The sequence below is a fragment of the Natrix helvetica genome, assembly GCF_964273705.1.
Source record: "Natrix helvetica genome assembly, chromosome: Z".
Classification (NCBI taxonomy): domain Eukaryota; kingdom Metazoa; phylum Chordata; class Lepidosauria; order Squamata; family Natricidae; genus Natrix; species Natrix helvetica.
Window position 1 is genome coordinate 2,614,625 of NC_138554.1, and position 14,415 is coordinate 2,629,039.

At 46.9% G+C, this 14,415-nt stretch overlaps 1 protein-coding gene across 1 annotated transcript; it reads left to right on the top strand.

The window, feature by feature from the left end:
* Nucleotides 1-3,087: 3,087 nt before the first annotated feature.
* LOC309381411 (aurora kinase C-like) lies at nt 3,088-12,972 on the top strand. Its single transcript, XM_081932368.1, has 8 exons — nt 3,088-3,301; nt 4,113-4,266; nt 4,773-4,836; nt 5,552-5,749; nt 6,402-6,540; nt 8,844-8,992; nt 9,113-9,287; nt 12,312-12,972. The coding sequence occupies exons 1-8, from the start codon at nt 3,254-3,256 to the stop codon at nt 12,486-12,488; spliced, it is 1,104 nt and encodes a 367-aa protein (XP_081788494.1). The 5' UTR covers nt 3,088-3,253; the 3' UTR covers nt 12,489-12,972.
* Nucleotides 12,973-14,415: the final 1,443 nt, after the last annotated feature.

Here is a 14,415-nt window from a genome sequence, read left to right on the forward strand (position 1 = left end):
GACGCGGGGGTTACGAGCGGAGGGCGGAGAAACCTCGAGAAAGCGTGGCCCGGGCGCCGATCGGCTTGGCCGTGGAGTATGGGGCTTGTAGTCCAACGCCTATTGGGAGCGTCGGGTATGGGGAGTGATGCCAATCGGTCCCTGCGGGCGTTACAACCCGGAACACCCCGCCCCCCTTTTTCTTCTTGCTAACCACCCGCTCTTTAATACACTGGACTACCAATCCCATCATCCCCTACTTTGCGGGGTGGGGTGCTTGGCTGGCGAGGGAAAAGTCCATTTGAAGAGTTGGGGGAGTTTGGGGGTCGCGGAAGAGGCGTGTCCAAGCGTGGGAACTTTTTAAGGCTGGTGGACTTCAACTCCCAGAATCCCCCAGGCAGCTGTGCTGCCTGGGGAATTCTGGGAGTTGAAGTCCACTAGCCTTAAAAAGTTCCCAGGGTTGGCCTGGCCTGGGATAAATGAAATTGTCCTTATTTCCAAAGAGAAAAAAACAAAACAAAACCGGCCACAGAAAATAGCCCAAGGGTGCCTTTTGTGCTGCGCCTGATTTTATGACCCCTTTGTGCGAATTGCTGCGGTCCTTAAGTGAATGGTGCCGTCGTTAAGCAAATCCGGCTTGTTGGAAGGCGGCTGGGAAGGAGGCGAAGGGGGGATGGGGCGATCTCAGGAAAAGCTGCAACTTTCCTAACAACAGTCATGAAAGCAGCTGGATTTTGATTATGTGATTATCATGATTTATAATGAATGTGTTTTTATGATGACTGCGATCATGATTGATCACTTCTAGCTTTTACTGTGGATTGAGAGCTTATGCACCAGAGACTTTCTATTCTATTCTATTCCCTATTCTATTCTATATTCTATTCTTATATTCCTTATTCCATTCTCTATTCTTATCTATTCCTTATTCTATTCTATTCTCTATTCTATTCCTTATTCTATTCTATTCAATTCTATTCTTATATTCCTTATTCTATTCCTTGTTCTATTCAATTCTTTTCCTTATTCAATTCTATATTCTATTCTTATATTCCTTATTCCATTCTCTATTCTATTTCTTATTCTATTCTATTCTCTATTCTATTCCTTATTTTATTCTATATTCTATTCTTATATTCCTTATTCTCTTCTATATTCTATTCTTATATTCCTTATTCCGTTCTATATTCTATTCTATTCCTTGTTCTATTCTATTCCTTGTTCTATTCTATTCCTTGTTCTATTCAATTCTATTCTATATTCTATATTCTATATTCTATTCTTCTATTCCTTATTCCATTCTCTATTCTATTCCTTATTCTATTCTATTCTCTATTCTATTCTCTATTCCTTATTCTATTCTATTCCTTATTCTATTCTATTCTATTCCTTATTCTATTCTATATTCTATTCTTATATTCCTTATTCTATTCTATTCCTTATTCTATTCTATTCTCTATTCTATTCTCTATTCCTTATTCTATTCTATTCCTTATTCTATTCTATTCTATTCCTTATTCTATTCTATATTCTATTCTTATATTCCTTATTCTATTCTATTCCTTATTCTATTCTATTCTATTCCTTATTCTATTCTATATTCTATTCTTATATTCCTTATTCTATTCTATTCCTTATTCTATTCTATTCTCTATTCTATTCTCTATTGCTTATTCTATTCTATTCCTTATTCTATTCTATTCTATTCCTTATTCTATTCTATATTCTATTCTTATATTCCTTATTCTATTCTATTCTATTCCTTATTCTATTCTATATTCTATTCTTATATTCCTTATTCTATTCTATTCCTTATTCTATTCTCTATTCTATTCTTATGTTCCTTATTCCATTCTATTCTCCTTTCCTTAATCTTTCCTTTTTCCCTTTCCTCTTCCTTTCGTTTGCTTTCTTCTATTCGATTTTATTCTCTATTCTATTCCTTATTCCTCTATATTCTATTCTTTATTCTTCTATTCCCGTGATGGCAAATGCTATCCCATTTGGCGATCTTCTAACGAGCAAAGTCTCAATGAGGAAACTGGATTCACTTAACCGTGTGACGAACTGAAACAACTGCCGGGATCCACTTAATAACTCTGGCAAGAAAGGTCGCAAAATGGAGCAGAACTCACTGAAGCCTCAGTTAGCAACAGAAGTTTTGGGCTCAAAGGACTGCCTGTACGAGGACTGGTTATTAAGTCGCTTCCCTCCTGCTGTAGATCTGGTCGCTAAACGAACGGCCATAAAATGAGGACCGCTTGTAACGTCTCTGTAAGCATTGCAGGGACGTCTTTATACGGGCCCTCCTGACCTTACAACAGTCTATTTAGTGACCGTTCGAAGTTACAACGGCACTGGAAAAAGTGACTTACGACCGTTTTTCACACTGACTGACCGTTGTACCATCCCAATGGCCGCGTGATCAAAATTCAGACACTTGCCCGCTGACTCATCTTTATGACGGTCACAGTGTCCCGGGCTCACGGTTTTGCGATCTTCTGACAAGCAAAGTCAATGGGGAAGCCAAGCAGGGTGGATTTGATTTAAATCAACTCGATTGAAATCATAATTTTTAAAGAGCAGCTGTCATCTCTGTCCCGCAGCGGGTCCCTCCTCTGGCAGTCCCAATATTGCAGAATATACAGCCGCCTCCTGCGACATTCCTCAGCTCCATTTCATGCTGAGTAAACTAAATTATGACTACGGCATCCAGTTTTGGTCGCCACAATGTAGAAAAGATGTGGAGACTCTAAAAAGAGTGCAGAGAAGAGCAACCAAGAGGATTAGGGGACTGGAGGGTAAAACATAGGAAGAACAGTTGCAGGAATTTCTTATGTCTAGTTTAATGAAAAGAAGGACTAGGGGAGACTATATAGATTGATTGATAGATAGGTGATAGATTGATGGATAGATTGATAGATAGATAATAGGTTGATAAATAGATTGATGGATGGATAGATAGATGGCTCAATTGTAAGTCTACACTTCTTGAGCAGCGGGAACATTTTTAGGACTTAAATGTGTTCTTTTCCCACCAATTCGTTCATTTATTTCTGAGAATTCATCCGTTTTTCTTTTTTGTTTCTAATTCAATCCTTAGTGTTGGGATCCAGTTCTTAGACGAGTGATCCACAGCCTCTGGACTCTGAAGCTGGCTTCATCGGGGGACCCCTTTTTCTGATTTTGCATTGGATATTCCTCCCAAGGATTTATATCGCCTCCCTCTGACCCGTCGGCAAACAAAGGAAACATTTGATCGTCCGCACCCAGGATGTCAAACAAGGAAAATATTAGCAGCATCTACAGTAGCCTTTGCTCGGTGAGTTTTCCTCTGTGTCTGCAGGAAATGATGCGGGGTGCAAATCCCAAATCTCACAATAGGCAGAGATGTGAGAATTGTGGGAGGTGGTAATCCAGGTGTTGTGGCCTGTCCAGCAGCCGAATCGGAGGAAGAGGGCGTGGGAGTCAGGGTCAACAACAGGGCAACCTGAGAGCTCCGAGGGGGAAGAGGGAGTGGAGCTGGCAGAGAGAGAGAGAGAGGCTGAGACTGGGGCGTCCGTCAGCCCCCAGATGGAGAGTCAACAGTCTCCAGGTCTGGAGGTGGCTGATGAGGAAGAGGAGGAACAGCTGGGTCCAGTGCCTGACATGCAGAGGAGAGGAGAGCAGTGGAAATTTATGGGCTGGTCCTTGGGACGAAAGAGCCACTACTGCTAGCTCTAGAGATAAAAGGCAAGGGGCGGAGATGAATAGATGTGGCAGAGGAGAGGAGAGCAGTGGAAATCTATGGGCTGGTCCTCGGGACGAAAGAGCCACTACTGCTAGCGAAGCCCCACCCTAGCTCTGGGGATAAAAGGCAGGGGTCAGAGATGAATAGATGTGGCAGAGGAGAGGAGAGCAGTGGAAATCTATGGGCTGGTCCTCAGGACGAAAGAGCCACTACTGCTAGCAAAGCCCCACCCTAGCCCTGGGGATAAAAGGCATGGGGCACAGAAGCCTTCCGATAACTAGAAATCTTTTCTGCTTTCTGAGCGAAATGTCTTTCCCTCTGTCCCTTTTTCCTGGAGCCATCATGGTAAACCATAAAAAAACAAAACCGATTTATCGCTGGTTGGTCTCTTTTCTCCCCGCAGTACCGTCCCAGCAGCCAAGCAGCCGGTAGTCAACGCCTCCTGTACAAGAATACGGTCACGCCATCCACGACTCCTTCTGGCTCAATTCTGGCGCAGAGAGCGCTCACCAACAGCGCCAAACACACCATGAAAGCGGCCTGCGTCCAGAATCCAGGTAAGATCTCCCTTGAGTCCGTCGGTCAGGAATCTTGGTCTCACCTTTGCAGGTGTTCTGACCCAATCTTCCTTAAAGGTCCCTGCAAAATCTCTTTTGTTTACACGACTGTGAATTCCTTTCATTCACAGTCAGCAAACAGTCTTTCCGAGGAATATTGATCCACACAAACCTTATCTCGCTTGGCGAGCTGCCAGATAGCTAGTTTCCACACACAGGGTAAGGCAACACTTGGCAGGACTGCGAATTCCTTTCATTCACAGTCCGCAAGGCTTGGCGATCAGTCATTCCGAGGAATATTGATCCACACGAACCTTATCTCGCTTGGCGAGCTGCCAGATAACTAGTTTCCCAATGCAGGGCAAAGTTAGCTAAGGTATCAAGTGAATCTGATTTTCCCAATTGACTTTGTCAGAAGGTCACAAAACCTGACTTTGGGATGCAGTGACAGTGAACGACAAGTATGTCAAGAATTCTACGTCTGGTTTTGCCTTCCGGTTCTCTAGGCATCGCAGGGAGGGTGCCCCTCGAACCCACTTCCGTCGTACCAGCCGTGCAGGATTGCCCAGAGTGAGTATTTTTCCCCCAGACAACAGCAAAAGTAGAGTCTGCTGCGAACTCTGCCTTGGCGACAGGGAGGGTATCTGGCCAGAAAAAGCTCAGCTTCATTTAGTTGCCCTGAATCCACCCTCCAAGGCATTTATATGTGTGTGTGTGTTGTATTTGTGCTGATAAATAAATAAAGGGAGACTAGTATAGATCTATTTCAAGCTATTTAGCTCTCATCAGCTAGCTATACCCTTACTGGGATTCGAAATATTTGGGCATACCAGGGGTTGTAACACAAATACACACACACACACACATATATATGTATATATATTGGGGGCCGCGGTGGCTCAGTGGCTAAGACCCTGAGCTTGTCGATCAGAAAGGTCGGCAGTTCGGCGGTTCGAATCCCTACCGCCGTGTAACGGAGGGAGCTCCCATTACTTGTCCCAGCTTCTGCCAACCTAGCAGTTCGAAAGCACATGATAAATGCAAGTAGAAAAATAGGAACCACTTTTGGTGGGAAGGGAACAGCGTTCCATGCGCCTTCGAAGGCGTTGAGTCATGCCGGCCACATGACCACGGAGACATCTTCGGACAGCGCTGGCTCTTCGGCTTTGAAATGGGGATGAGCAGCGCCCCCTGGAGTCTCGGGAACGATTAGCACAGATGTGCGAGGGGAACCATTACCTTTTTAGTTCTTGATTTCTCTTCTGCTCCACATTGTCTGCCTCAGGCCACGGCGGTTCTTCACCATCGACGATTTTGAGATCGGGAGGCCGCTGGGTAAAGGGAAATTCGGCAACGTGTACCTAGCCCGGGAGAAGAACTCCAGGTTCATTGTGGCACTCAAGGTGCTCTTCAAATCCCAGATGGAGAAGGAGGGAGTGGAGTACCAGCTGCGGAGGGAGATCGAGATCCAGTGTCATCTGAGGTACGGCCCTGAACCCCGGCTTATGGTCCACACCTGGGATGGCTTCGAGTCAGGGTTGGGAACCGGCTGAGCCTTTTGCGGCTTCTCGGTTAACGACCCTATAATCCCTTGCGGGGTGGATTCCGGGCAAACTGAATGGAGCCAAGTGTTTCCTGGCCCGATGCCCTTCCCTGTTGCCAATGCGGAGTTTTGTTCGGCAGATACATCCTTATTGTGCCCAGAGAGAGAGAGAAATATATCTGCCTCTACCTAGGATTGAATTTTCAGCCTCCTGATTGTGAGGCGAGAGCTCCGCCTCTAGGCCACCAGATCACTCTTATCCCGGTTCATTTAGTGGCCGTTTGAAGCGACCACGGCACTGAAAAATGTAACTTGCGACGGACGGTTTTTTCACCCGTACGGCCGTTGCAGCGTCCCCGATCGAAAGACAAACGGCTCGTATTTGTGATGATCGCACTGATGGCCCTGCTCCGTTATGGTCGTAACTCGAGGACTACCTGCGTAGCATCCCCCAAGTGCTCAAAGGGAGGCTACGCTGCTTGAGATTACAAGGTTCTTGCAGAATAAAATGGGAGTGGGGGAGCAAAGCTGGAGAAAATGTTTTTTTTTATTACGGGGGGTTGCCATTTAACGTGTCTCCTCCTTCCCGCAGCCACCCCAACATTCTGCGCCTCTACAACTATTTCCACGACAAGAAGCGAGTCTATCTGATCCTGGAATACGCCCCTCGCGGGGAGCTTTACAAGGAGCTGCAAAAACACCAGCGCTTCGACGAGCAGAGAGCGGCTACGGTCAGCCACGCTGTTGAGGGCCGGCAACTTGGGGAGTCTTTGTCCTTGGGTGGGAAAAAAATGGGCGGTTTTAGGACTCCTCCAAGTTAACGGAGGGCAGCAGGCCCGTCTTTTAATAATTGAAGAGGGGATCTTTGTAGCTCAGGATCGGACTGTGGTGCCCTGAGCGTGGCGGGTTTCTTGGAGACGTCTCAAGACCCAATTAGGGAATGGAATCCGTGTTAGAAGGGAGTGGGGGGAGGAGGAGAACTTGGAGGCCCTCTGAGCTTGGTGGGTTTTCTTGGAGACGTTTCATGACCCCAATAGGTAACATCATCCTTGTCGGGGAGGGTGGGGTTTGCTCCCTGTTTATATATGTATTGTACAGTACTTTGTCCTGCCCCTTGGTGGAAATGTTCTTGAAGGTGCCTTTAATTAGGCATTTTGTTAATTTCACAACACATAGTTTCGATTTGGGGAGGGTGAGGTGCACACTTAGGCCAAACCAAGTCCAAAAATCTGGAGACAATTCCTGGAAAATTGTAGACCACTTCTAGTTCTCGGACAAATCAGCCATCAACAAGCCCAGAGAGATGAACGACGTCTACCTGCCGTGTGAAACAGTCAATGAAAAAGCCATCTATCCACAGTCAGATAAGCCGAGATGAATACTGGACCAACCATCAAGGAAATAATTCCCCAGTCAGGGAGCGATCAGCTCAGACAAGCACACTAACACGAAATAACAGCCTAATCAAGGCAACACCAAGAACACTCCGGTAAAGAGACGGCAAACCCCCCACTCCCTTCTAGCACTGATGATGTTAGATAGTCGGGTCATGAAACGTCTGCAAGGAAACCACCAAGTTCAGAGAGCACCAAGGACCCCAGAGTTCTTTTCTTCTTCTTCCTCCTGCTCCTCTTCCTTTCCACCTCTTCCTCTCCATATGTCCCTCCCCCTTCTAGCACTGATGATATTAACTAGTTGGGTCATGAAACATCTGGAAGAAAGCCACCAAGTTCAGAGAGCACCAAGGACCTCACAGTCCTCCTTCTCCCTATCCTCCTCCTCCTCTTTTTCTCATCTTTTTTTCTTCTCCATCTCCTCTCCACATGTCCCCCTTCTTTCTAGTACTGATAATGTTCCATAGTTGGGTCACAAAATGTCTGTAAGAAAACCACCAAGCTCAAGAGAGCACCAAGGACCCCACAGTCCTTTTCTTCTCCTCCTCTTCTCCTCTTATTTTCTTCTCCTTCTCCTCCCCCTGTTCTCCTCCTCCTCCTCTTCTTCTTCCTCTCCTCCTCCTCATTTTCTTCTCCTCCTCCTTCTCTCCCTGTCCTCCTCCTCTCCTTCTCTTCCTCTTCCTCTTCTCCTTTTCTCCTCCTCCTCCTCTTCTTCTTCCTCTCCTCCTCCTCCTTTTCTTCTCCTCCTCCTTCTCTCCCTGTCCTCCTCTTCCTCTCCTTCTCTTCCTCTTCCTCTCCTTCTCCTTTTCTCCTCCTCCTCCTCCTCCTCCTCTTCTTTTCTTCTCCTCCTCTCCACGTGTCGTCCCCCCCTTTCTAGCACTGATGATATTCCCTAGCTGGGCCATGAAACGCCTGCAAGGAATTCCACCCAGCTCAGAGAGCACCCAAGAGCCCCACAACAATTTTCCATTGAGGTGGCGGGTTTGCTCAACCTTCCTTCCTTCCTTCCTTCCTTCCTTCCTTCCTTCCTTCCTTCCTTCCTTCCTTCCTTCTAATCTCCTTCCTTCCTTCCTTTCCTTCCTTCCTTCCTTCCTCCTAATCTCCTTCCTTCCTTTCTTTCTTCCTTCCTTCTAATCTCCTTCCTTCCTTTCTTCCTTCCTCCTAATCTCCTTCCTTCCTTCATTTCCTCCTAATCTCCTTCCTTTCCTTCCTTCCTTCCTTCCTTCCTCCTAATCTCCTTTCTTCCTTTCCTTCCTTTCCTTCCTTCTAATCTCCTTCCTTCCTTTCTTCCTTCCTCCTAATCTCCTTCCTTCCTTCATTTCCTCCTAATCTCCTTCCTTTCCTTCCTTCCTTCCTTCCTTCCTTCCTTCCTCCTAATCTCCTTTCTTCCTTTCCTTCCTTTCCTTCCTTCCTTCCTTCTAATCTCCTTCCTTCCTTCCTTTCCTTCCTTCCTCCTAATCTCCTTCCTTCCTTCCTTTCCTTCCTTCCTCCTAATCTCCTTCCTTCCTTCCTTTCCTTCCTTCCTTCCTCCCTTCCTTCATTCATTCACCAAAAGGGCATTTGGGAGCGATTCGGGCCTCTCGTAGAGGGTGGCCTTACAATAACCCCCCCCCTTCCTCCTTTGTCGCCGCTCTCTGCAGTTCATGGAAGAGCTGGCCGACGCCCTCCTCTACTGTCACAACAAGAAGGTCATCCATCGGGACATCAAGCCCGAGAATCTGCTGATGGGGCTGAAAGGGGAGCTGAAGATTGCCGACTTCGGCTGGTCGGTGCACGCCCCCTCGCTCAGGTGGGTCGGTCTGCCCTCCCTCCCCTCCCATGACTGGGTGGGTGAGAGATTTGGGCCCGCGAAAGGCTTCCTCTGGCGTCCTTTTCCCGGGGTCCCCATCTTCTCCTTCTGCTCCTCCAGGAGGAAGACCATGTGCGGCACGCTGGACTACCTGCCCCCTGAGATGATCGAAGGCAAAGCCCACAACGAGAAAGTGGATCTCTGGTGCATCGGGATCCTGTGCTATGAGTTCCTGGTGGGGAGTCCGCCCTTTGAGAGCGAGTGCCAATCGGAGACCTATCGGCGGATCGTGTCGGTGAGCGTGGCCCCCGGGGGTCGAGGGGAGGGCGTCCGGGCCAAGATGAGTTTCATTCAAGACCTTGTCTTGGATGAAGGGATTCCTTCGTCATCCAGGCCAAGGTTGTCCCAAAGAGGCCACTGGACTTTCTGGTTTTTCCTTGAAGAGGTTTCGCTTCTCATCCGAGAAGCTTCTTCAGTTCTTCAGAGCAGAGGAGATCTGTTCCTCAGAACTGAAGAAGCTTCTCGGATGAGAAGTGAAACCTCTTCAAGGAAAAAAATCCAGAAAGTCCAGTTGGCTTTTGGAGGGGAAAAAAAAAACTTTGGGACAACTGTGACCTGGTGACGGAGAACCTCCATAGACATCTTTTTAACATCTTTCTTTCTTTCTTTCTTTCTTTCTTTCTTTCTTTCTGTCTGTCTGTCTGTCTGTCTGTCTGTCTGTCTGTCTGTCTTTCTTTCTTTCTTTCTTTCTTTCTTTCTTTCTTTCTTTCTTTCTTTCTTTCTTTCTTTCTTTCTTCCTTCCTTCCTTCCTTCCTTCCTTCCTTCCTTCCTTCCTCCCTTCCTAACATCGATCCAATTTGATGTCCCAGAGGTGCTTTTTTCTTTCTTTCAAGAGGACACTGGGCTTGCTCGGTTTTTTTTCTTTTGAAGGTGTTTCGCTTCTCCTCCAAGGAGCTTCTTTGGCTCTGACCGGATGGTGGGGGAATGGAAAGGTTTTGTACTCCTTGCAAACAGCTGGACATTTGCATGCTTTTAGAGCAGGGGTGTCAAATTTGATCACATGGAGGGACGGATCAGGGTTGTGTTTGATCTTGAGGGGGGGGAGGCAGGGGGCGTGGCCATTCAAGGACACAGACAAACCTCCAAGTGGCCTCAACGGCTCTCCAGAAGGATGCAAACAACCAGCTGTCCCCAAGGGGTATAAACCCTTCCGTTCCCCACCCTCCTGTCAGGCAACTGGGCTTTCTGGTTTTTTTCCGAAGACGTTTCGCTTCTCATCCAAGAAGCTTCATCAGCTCTGTCCGGATGGCGGAGGACGGAAGGATTTATCCTCCTTGCAGACAGCTGGTCATTTACATTCTTTTTAGCGAGTCGTTGAGGCCCCCTGGTACACGCAGTACAAATGCAGTGAGACGTGTGGAGATCTGGAGATTGGGGAAACAAAACAGCCACTTCACAACCGCATGGCCCAACATAGAAGAAATCCATCAGGACCAGATTCGGCAGTCCAGCTGCGTTTAAAAGACGGAGGCCATTCTTTTGAAGGCAGCAAAGTCCACATTTTGGACAAGAGAGGACCGCTGCTTTGAAACAGGGATCATCGATCACCATCGAAGTGAAAATTGAACACCCCTCTTTCAACAGAGGGGGGGAGGAATACGACATCAGCTGCCTCCAGTTTACAACACAGTCCTTTCAGCAGTTCCAAGAAGGCTCCACACTTATTTGCACCAGTCAGGTGATCCCCGAGGACACAGACAAACCTCCAAGCGGTCTCAACGGCTCTCCAAAAGGATGCAAATGACCAGCTGTGTCCCTAAGGGGTATAAATCCTTCCTTTCCCCACCATCCATTCGGAGCTGAAGATGCTTCTCGGTTGAGAAGTGAAAGGTCTTCCAGGAAAAAGTAAGAAAAGCCCAGTTGCCTCTTGAAAAAAGCACTTTTGGGATATCCAAGGCAAGGCTTTCCTTTCCGAGGTAGGATTGGAATCCGTGGCTACTTGGTTTCTAGGCCAGCATCTCTCCCATCATGCCAAAGAGGCTGTCTTTAAATTTATTTACATACTAGCTGGGTCCCCGTGCTTTGCGACGAAACGATGTGATCGGGCTATGCAGGAGAAATTTGGTTCACGATCCGTTGGCTCAATGGTGGTCGGTGAGTGAAACACATAAGGGGATATCGCTCCCGCCGTCTTGAGTCCAGAAGCAGTTCCATAGGTGGAAGGGGTAGACATTTTGGTGTGGTACCGACGTTTAGGAGCCCCAGACCGCTCCTGAGTGAAGGAGTGGAACGTCTGCCAGTTTGAACTGAGGTAACGGAATGTGAGGCAAGTGGCAGTTGGAACAGAGCTGTTTTCAGGTGGGGAGGGGGAGTAGAACTCCTTAGAATCAGAGCGTGTTAATTACTGTATAAGAAATACTATTGATCTGATGGTAATTATGAAAAATCCTTTCTTAGCGAGCACCTAGAAGCAAGAGGGAACATACGTGCCAAATTTCAAGTTTGTAAGCTTTACGGTTCTGGAGATTTCATGATGAGTGAGGGGTACTTGGCTTTTATATATAAATATATAGATTTATATTGAGATCTATATAGGTCCTAGATTACAGCAATTCATTTAGTGATCATTTGAAGCTACAATGACTCTGGAAAAAAAAGTGACTTAGCACACTTGAAGACCATTGCAGCATGCCCGTGATCAGCGATCAAAATCCGGACACTTGGCCAACTGGCTCATATTTACGACGCTTGCAATATCCCTTTTGCGAACTTCTTGACCGGCAAAATCAAGGGGGAAACCAGATTCGCTTTGAACACCCCTGTCGCTAGCTCAACAGACTGCAGCGCTTCGTTTAACGGCGGCGGCAAGAAAGGTGGTGAAACGGAGCAGCGCTCCCTTCACGAGTGGCTTCCCTTAGCCACAGAAACGTTGGGCTCCCTTGTGGTCGTACGTCAAGGACTACCCGTCGGCTCTAGGGCAGGAAGGCTTTGTTGATCAAATAACCCAGGTTTCTGCTCTCGAACTAGCCACGGTGCCTGACAGGGCAGAAGTTGGCACTTCAAAAGAGCCATTTGGATCCGTTTCCCACAGGAAAGAAAAAAAAAACGGCATCCACAAAACCTACCGGGGGGGGTTGAAAAACATCAATAAATCGCGTGACGGAGCTGCAGCAGAAGGATAAAAAAACCCACATGCAGCTCCAGAGCCGCAGGTTTGCCCACTCCTGTGCTAATCTAAAACAAGTCGTGGTTGCTAACTTCTCTGTGTCTTCCTGGTCCCGTCGGGTGCTCACCTCACCTCCGTTTCCTTTCCTAACAGGTAGATCTCCGGTTCCCCCCCTTTGTGACCGAAGGCGCCCGGGATTTGATTGGGAAGCTGCTGCGTCACAACCCCTCCGAGCGTCTCCCGCTGCAAGCCGTGATGGAGCATCCGTGGGTGAAAGCCCACTCCAAGCGGGTGCTACCCCCGGTTTTCAACCCAGTGCCTCCAAACTAACTCTGCCAGGGGGGACTTGGATACTCAGCTGTACGACGTCTCTGATGGATGCAGCCTGCTAAGGGAGGTTTTTTGGGGGGTGGGGGTGGGGAGCATGCGTTATCGCAGGGTTTTGGGAAGGGACGTCTTTTTCTGGATCTTTGCACCCCAAGATTCGTACGTGAAGAGCTGATCCAGACCCGATTCTCGTTTCGGAGAGCTTGGGGAAATAAGGTGCGCGTCCGCCTTCCCCTGGACGGGCAGCTGTTCCTGGACATAGGAATCCTCCTTTGATCTTTTGACCTTGGCTGATCCTTCTCCTTTGGGATCATCCCGGATCTGCCACCGCGTGCAAGCTTCTTGCAAACCTTGATCCTTGTCGACTTCGCTGGTTTTTTTTTTTAAAGGAATAAACCAACTTATTTTCCAAAACGGTATGCCCGATCTTTGTGTATATATTTTCTAGGACACTGTTGTAATTTTAATTAAAAAAGATTCAGGCTTGGCTGCTTTTGACTTTTTTTGAGTCGTTTTTGTCCGAATCTCTTCATTTCTGGAAGTTGGACGGACATTCCCGACAACCAGTGAAAATGGAAATTGCTTGGGACGGGCATCTGGGGCTTGGCATGACCGTTTCGATGAACCATTGAAAGGGATCAAAGAAGAAATTGGATTTATAGATTTACAGTCATTTGTTTAGTCGTCTTGGATTGAGTGACGGTTAGGAGTTACAACTGGAAAAAGTGGCTTGATGACTGTTTTTGACACACAAGTTGCAGCATTTCCGTGATGACGGGGAACAAAATTGGGTGCTTGGCAGCTGACTCATGTTTATGACGGTCGCAATGTCCCAGGGTTGCGTCATCCCCTTTTGTGACATCACAAGCAAAGTCAGATTTGTTTAAGAGCCATCTTACTAGCAACTGCAGTGATTTACTTAACAACAGTGGCAAGAATGGTCGTAAAACTGGGCAAAGCTCATTGAATAACTTGTCTTGCTTAGCAACAAAGATTGGACTCAATTGTGGTCGTATGTTGAGGACTATTATAATTACTTTGATACCGACTCCATAAAACATGATGGGATGATGGGATGTTTAGTTGAATTTTAGTCGGGATTAAACCCCCAATTGCATGGTCTCCAAAAACCAAGATAGCTGATTTGTGCCAAACCAGGCCAACCCAGTTTATTTCAGTCAGGTGGGTCAAAATGCCCCAATTTGGGATCTTCAAGGTTATGACTTCAAGAGTGAGGCGGCGGCTTAGAGGTGGAGCTCTCCCCTTACAATCGGGGGCTGTGAGTTCGACCCTAGGTAGAGGCAGATATTTCTCTCTCTGGGCGGGATGAGAATGTATCTGCTGAACAAAACTCTGCATTGGCGACAGGGAAGGGCATCCGGCCAGTAAACATTCAGCTCCATTCAGTTGCCCAAGACTCCACTCCGCAAGGGATTATAGGGTCATTAAAAGATGACGATGGTGATGACGACTAAATGAATTGTTGTTGCACGTCTAGGGACTACTGGTATATAGATTTATATGTGACGATAAATAGGTAAGTGAAATCCACATTCTCAATATTGAGAATATATCTGCTGAATATAACTCGGCATTGGCGACAGGAAAGGCATCTGGCCAGTAAACAGCTCCATTCAGTTGCTCAGACTCCGCCTCACAAGGGATTACGGTGTCATTAAAAGATCTCTCTCTCTCTCATATATCTCTTATCTATTATATATCTCTATGTATTAGATTGATAGATAGATAGATAGATAGAATCTACCTACATCTATCTATGTATTATCTATCTATCATCCATCTATCTATCTATCCTATCTATCATCTATCATCCTCTCTCTCATATCTACCTACCTACCTACATCTATCTATCATCTATCTATATCTATCTATCTATCATCCTCTCTCTCATTATACCTACCTACCTACC

What these genes read in the sequence shown, in the direction of transcription:
- LOC309381411 (XM_081932368.1), top strand. Translation starts at nt 3,254, where the DNA reads ATGTCAAACAAGGAAAATATTAGCAGCATCTACAGTAGCCTTTGCTCG. An exon ending in GAGATCCAGTGTCATCTGAG is followed by an intron (nt 5,750 to 6,401) that starts GTACGGCCCTGA and finishes TCCTTCCCGCAG; the next exon opens with CCACCCCAACATTCTGCGCC. An exon ending in CCTATCGGCGGATCGTGTCG is followed by an intron (nt 9,288 to 12,311) that starts GTGAGCGTGGCC and finishes CTTTCCTAACAG; the next exon opens with GTAGATCTCCGGTTCCCCCC.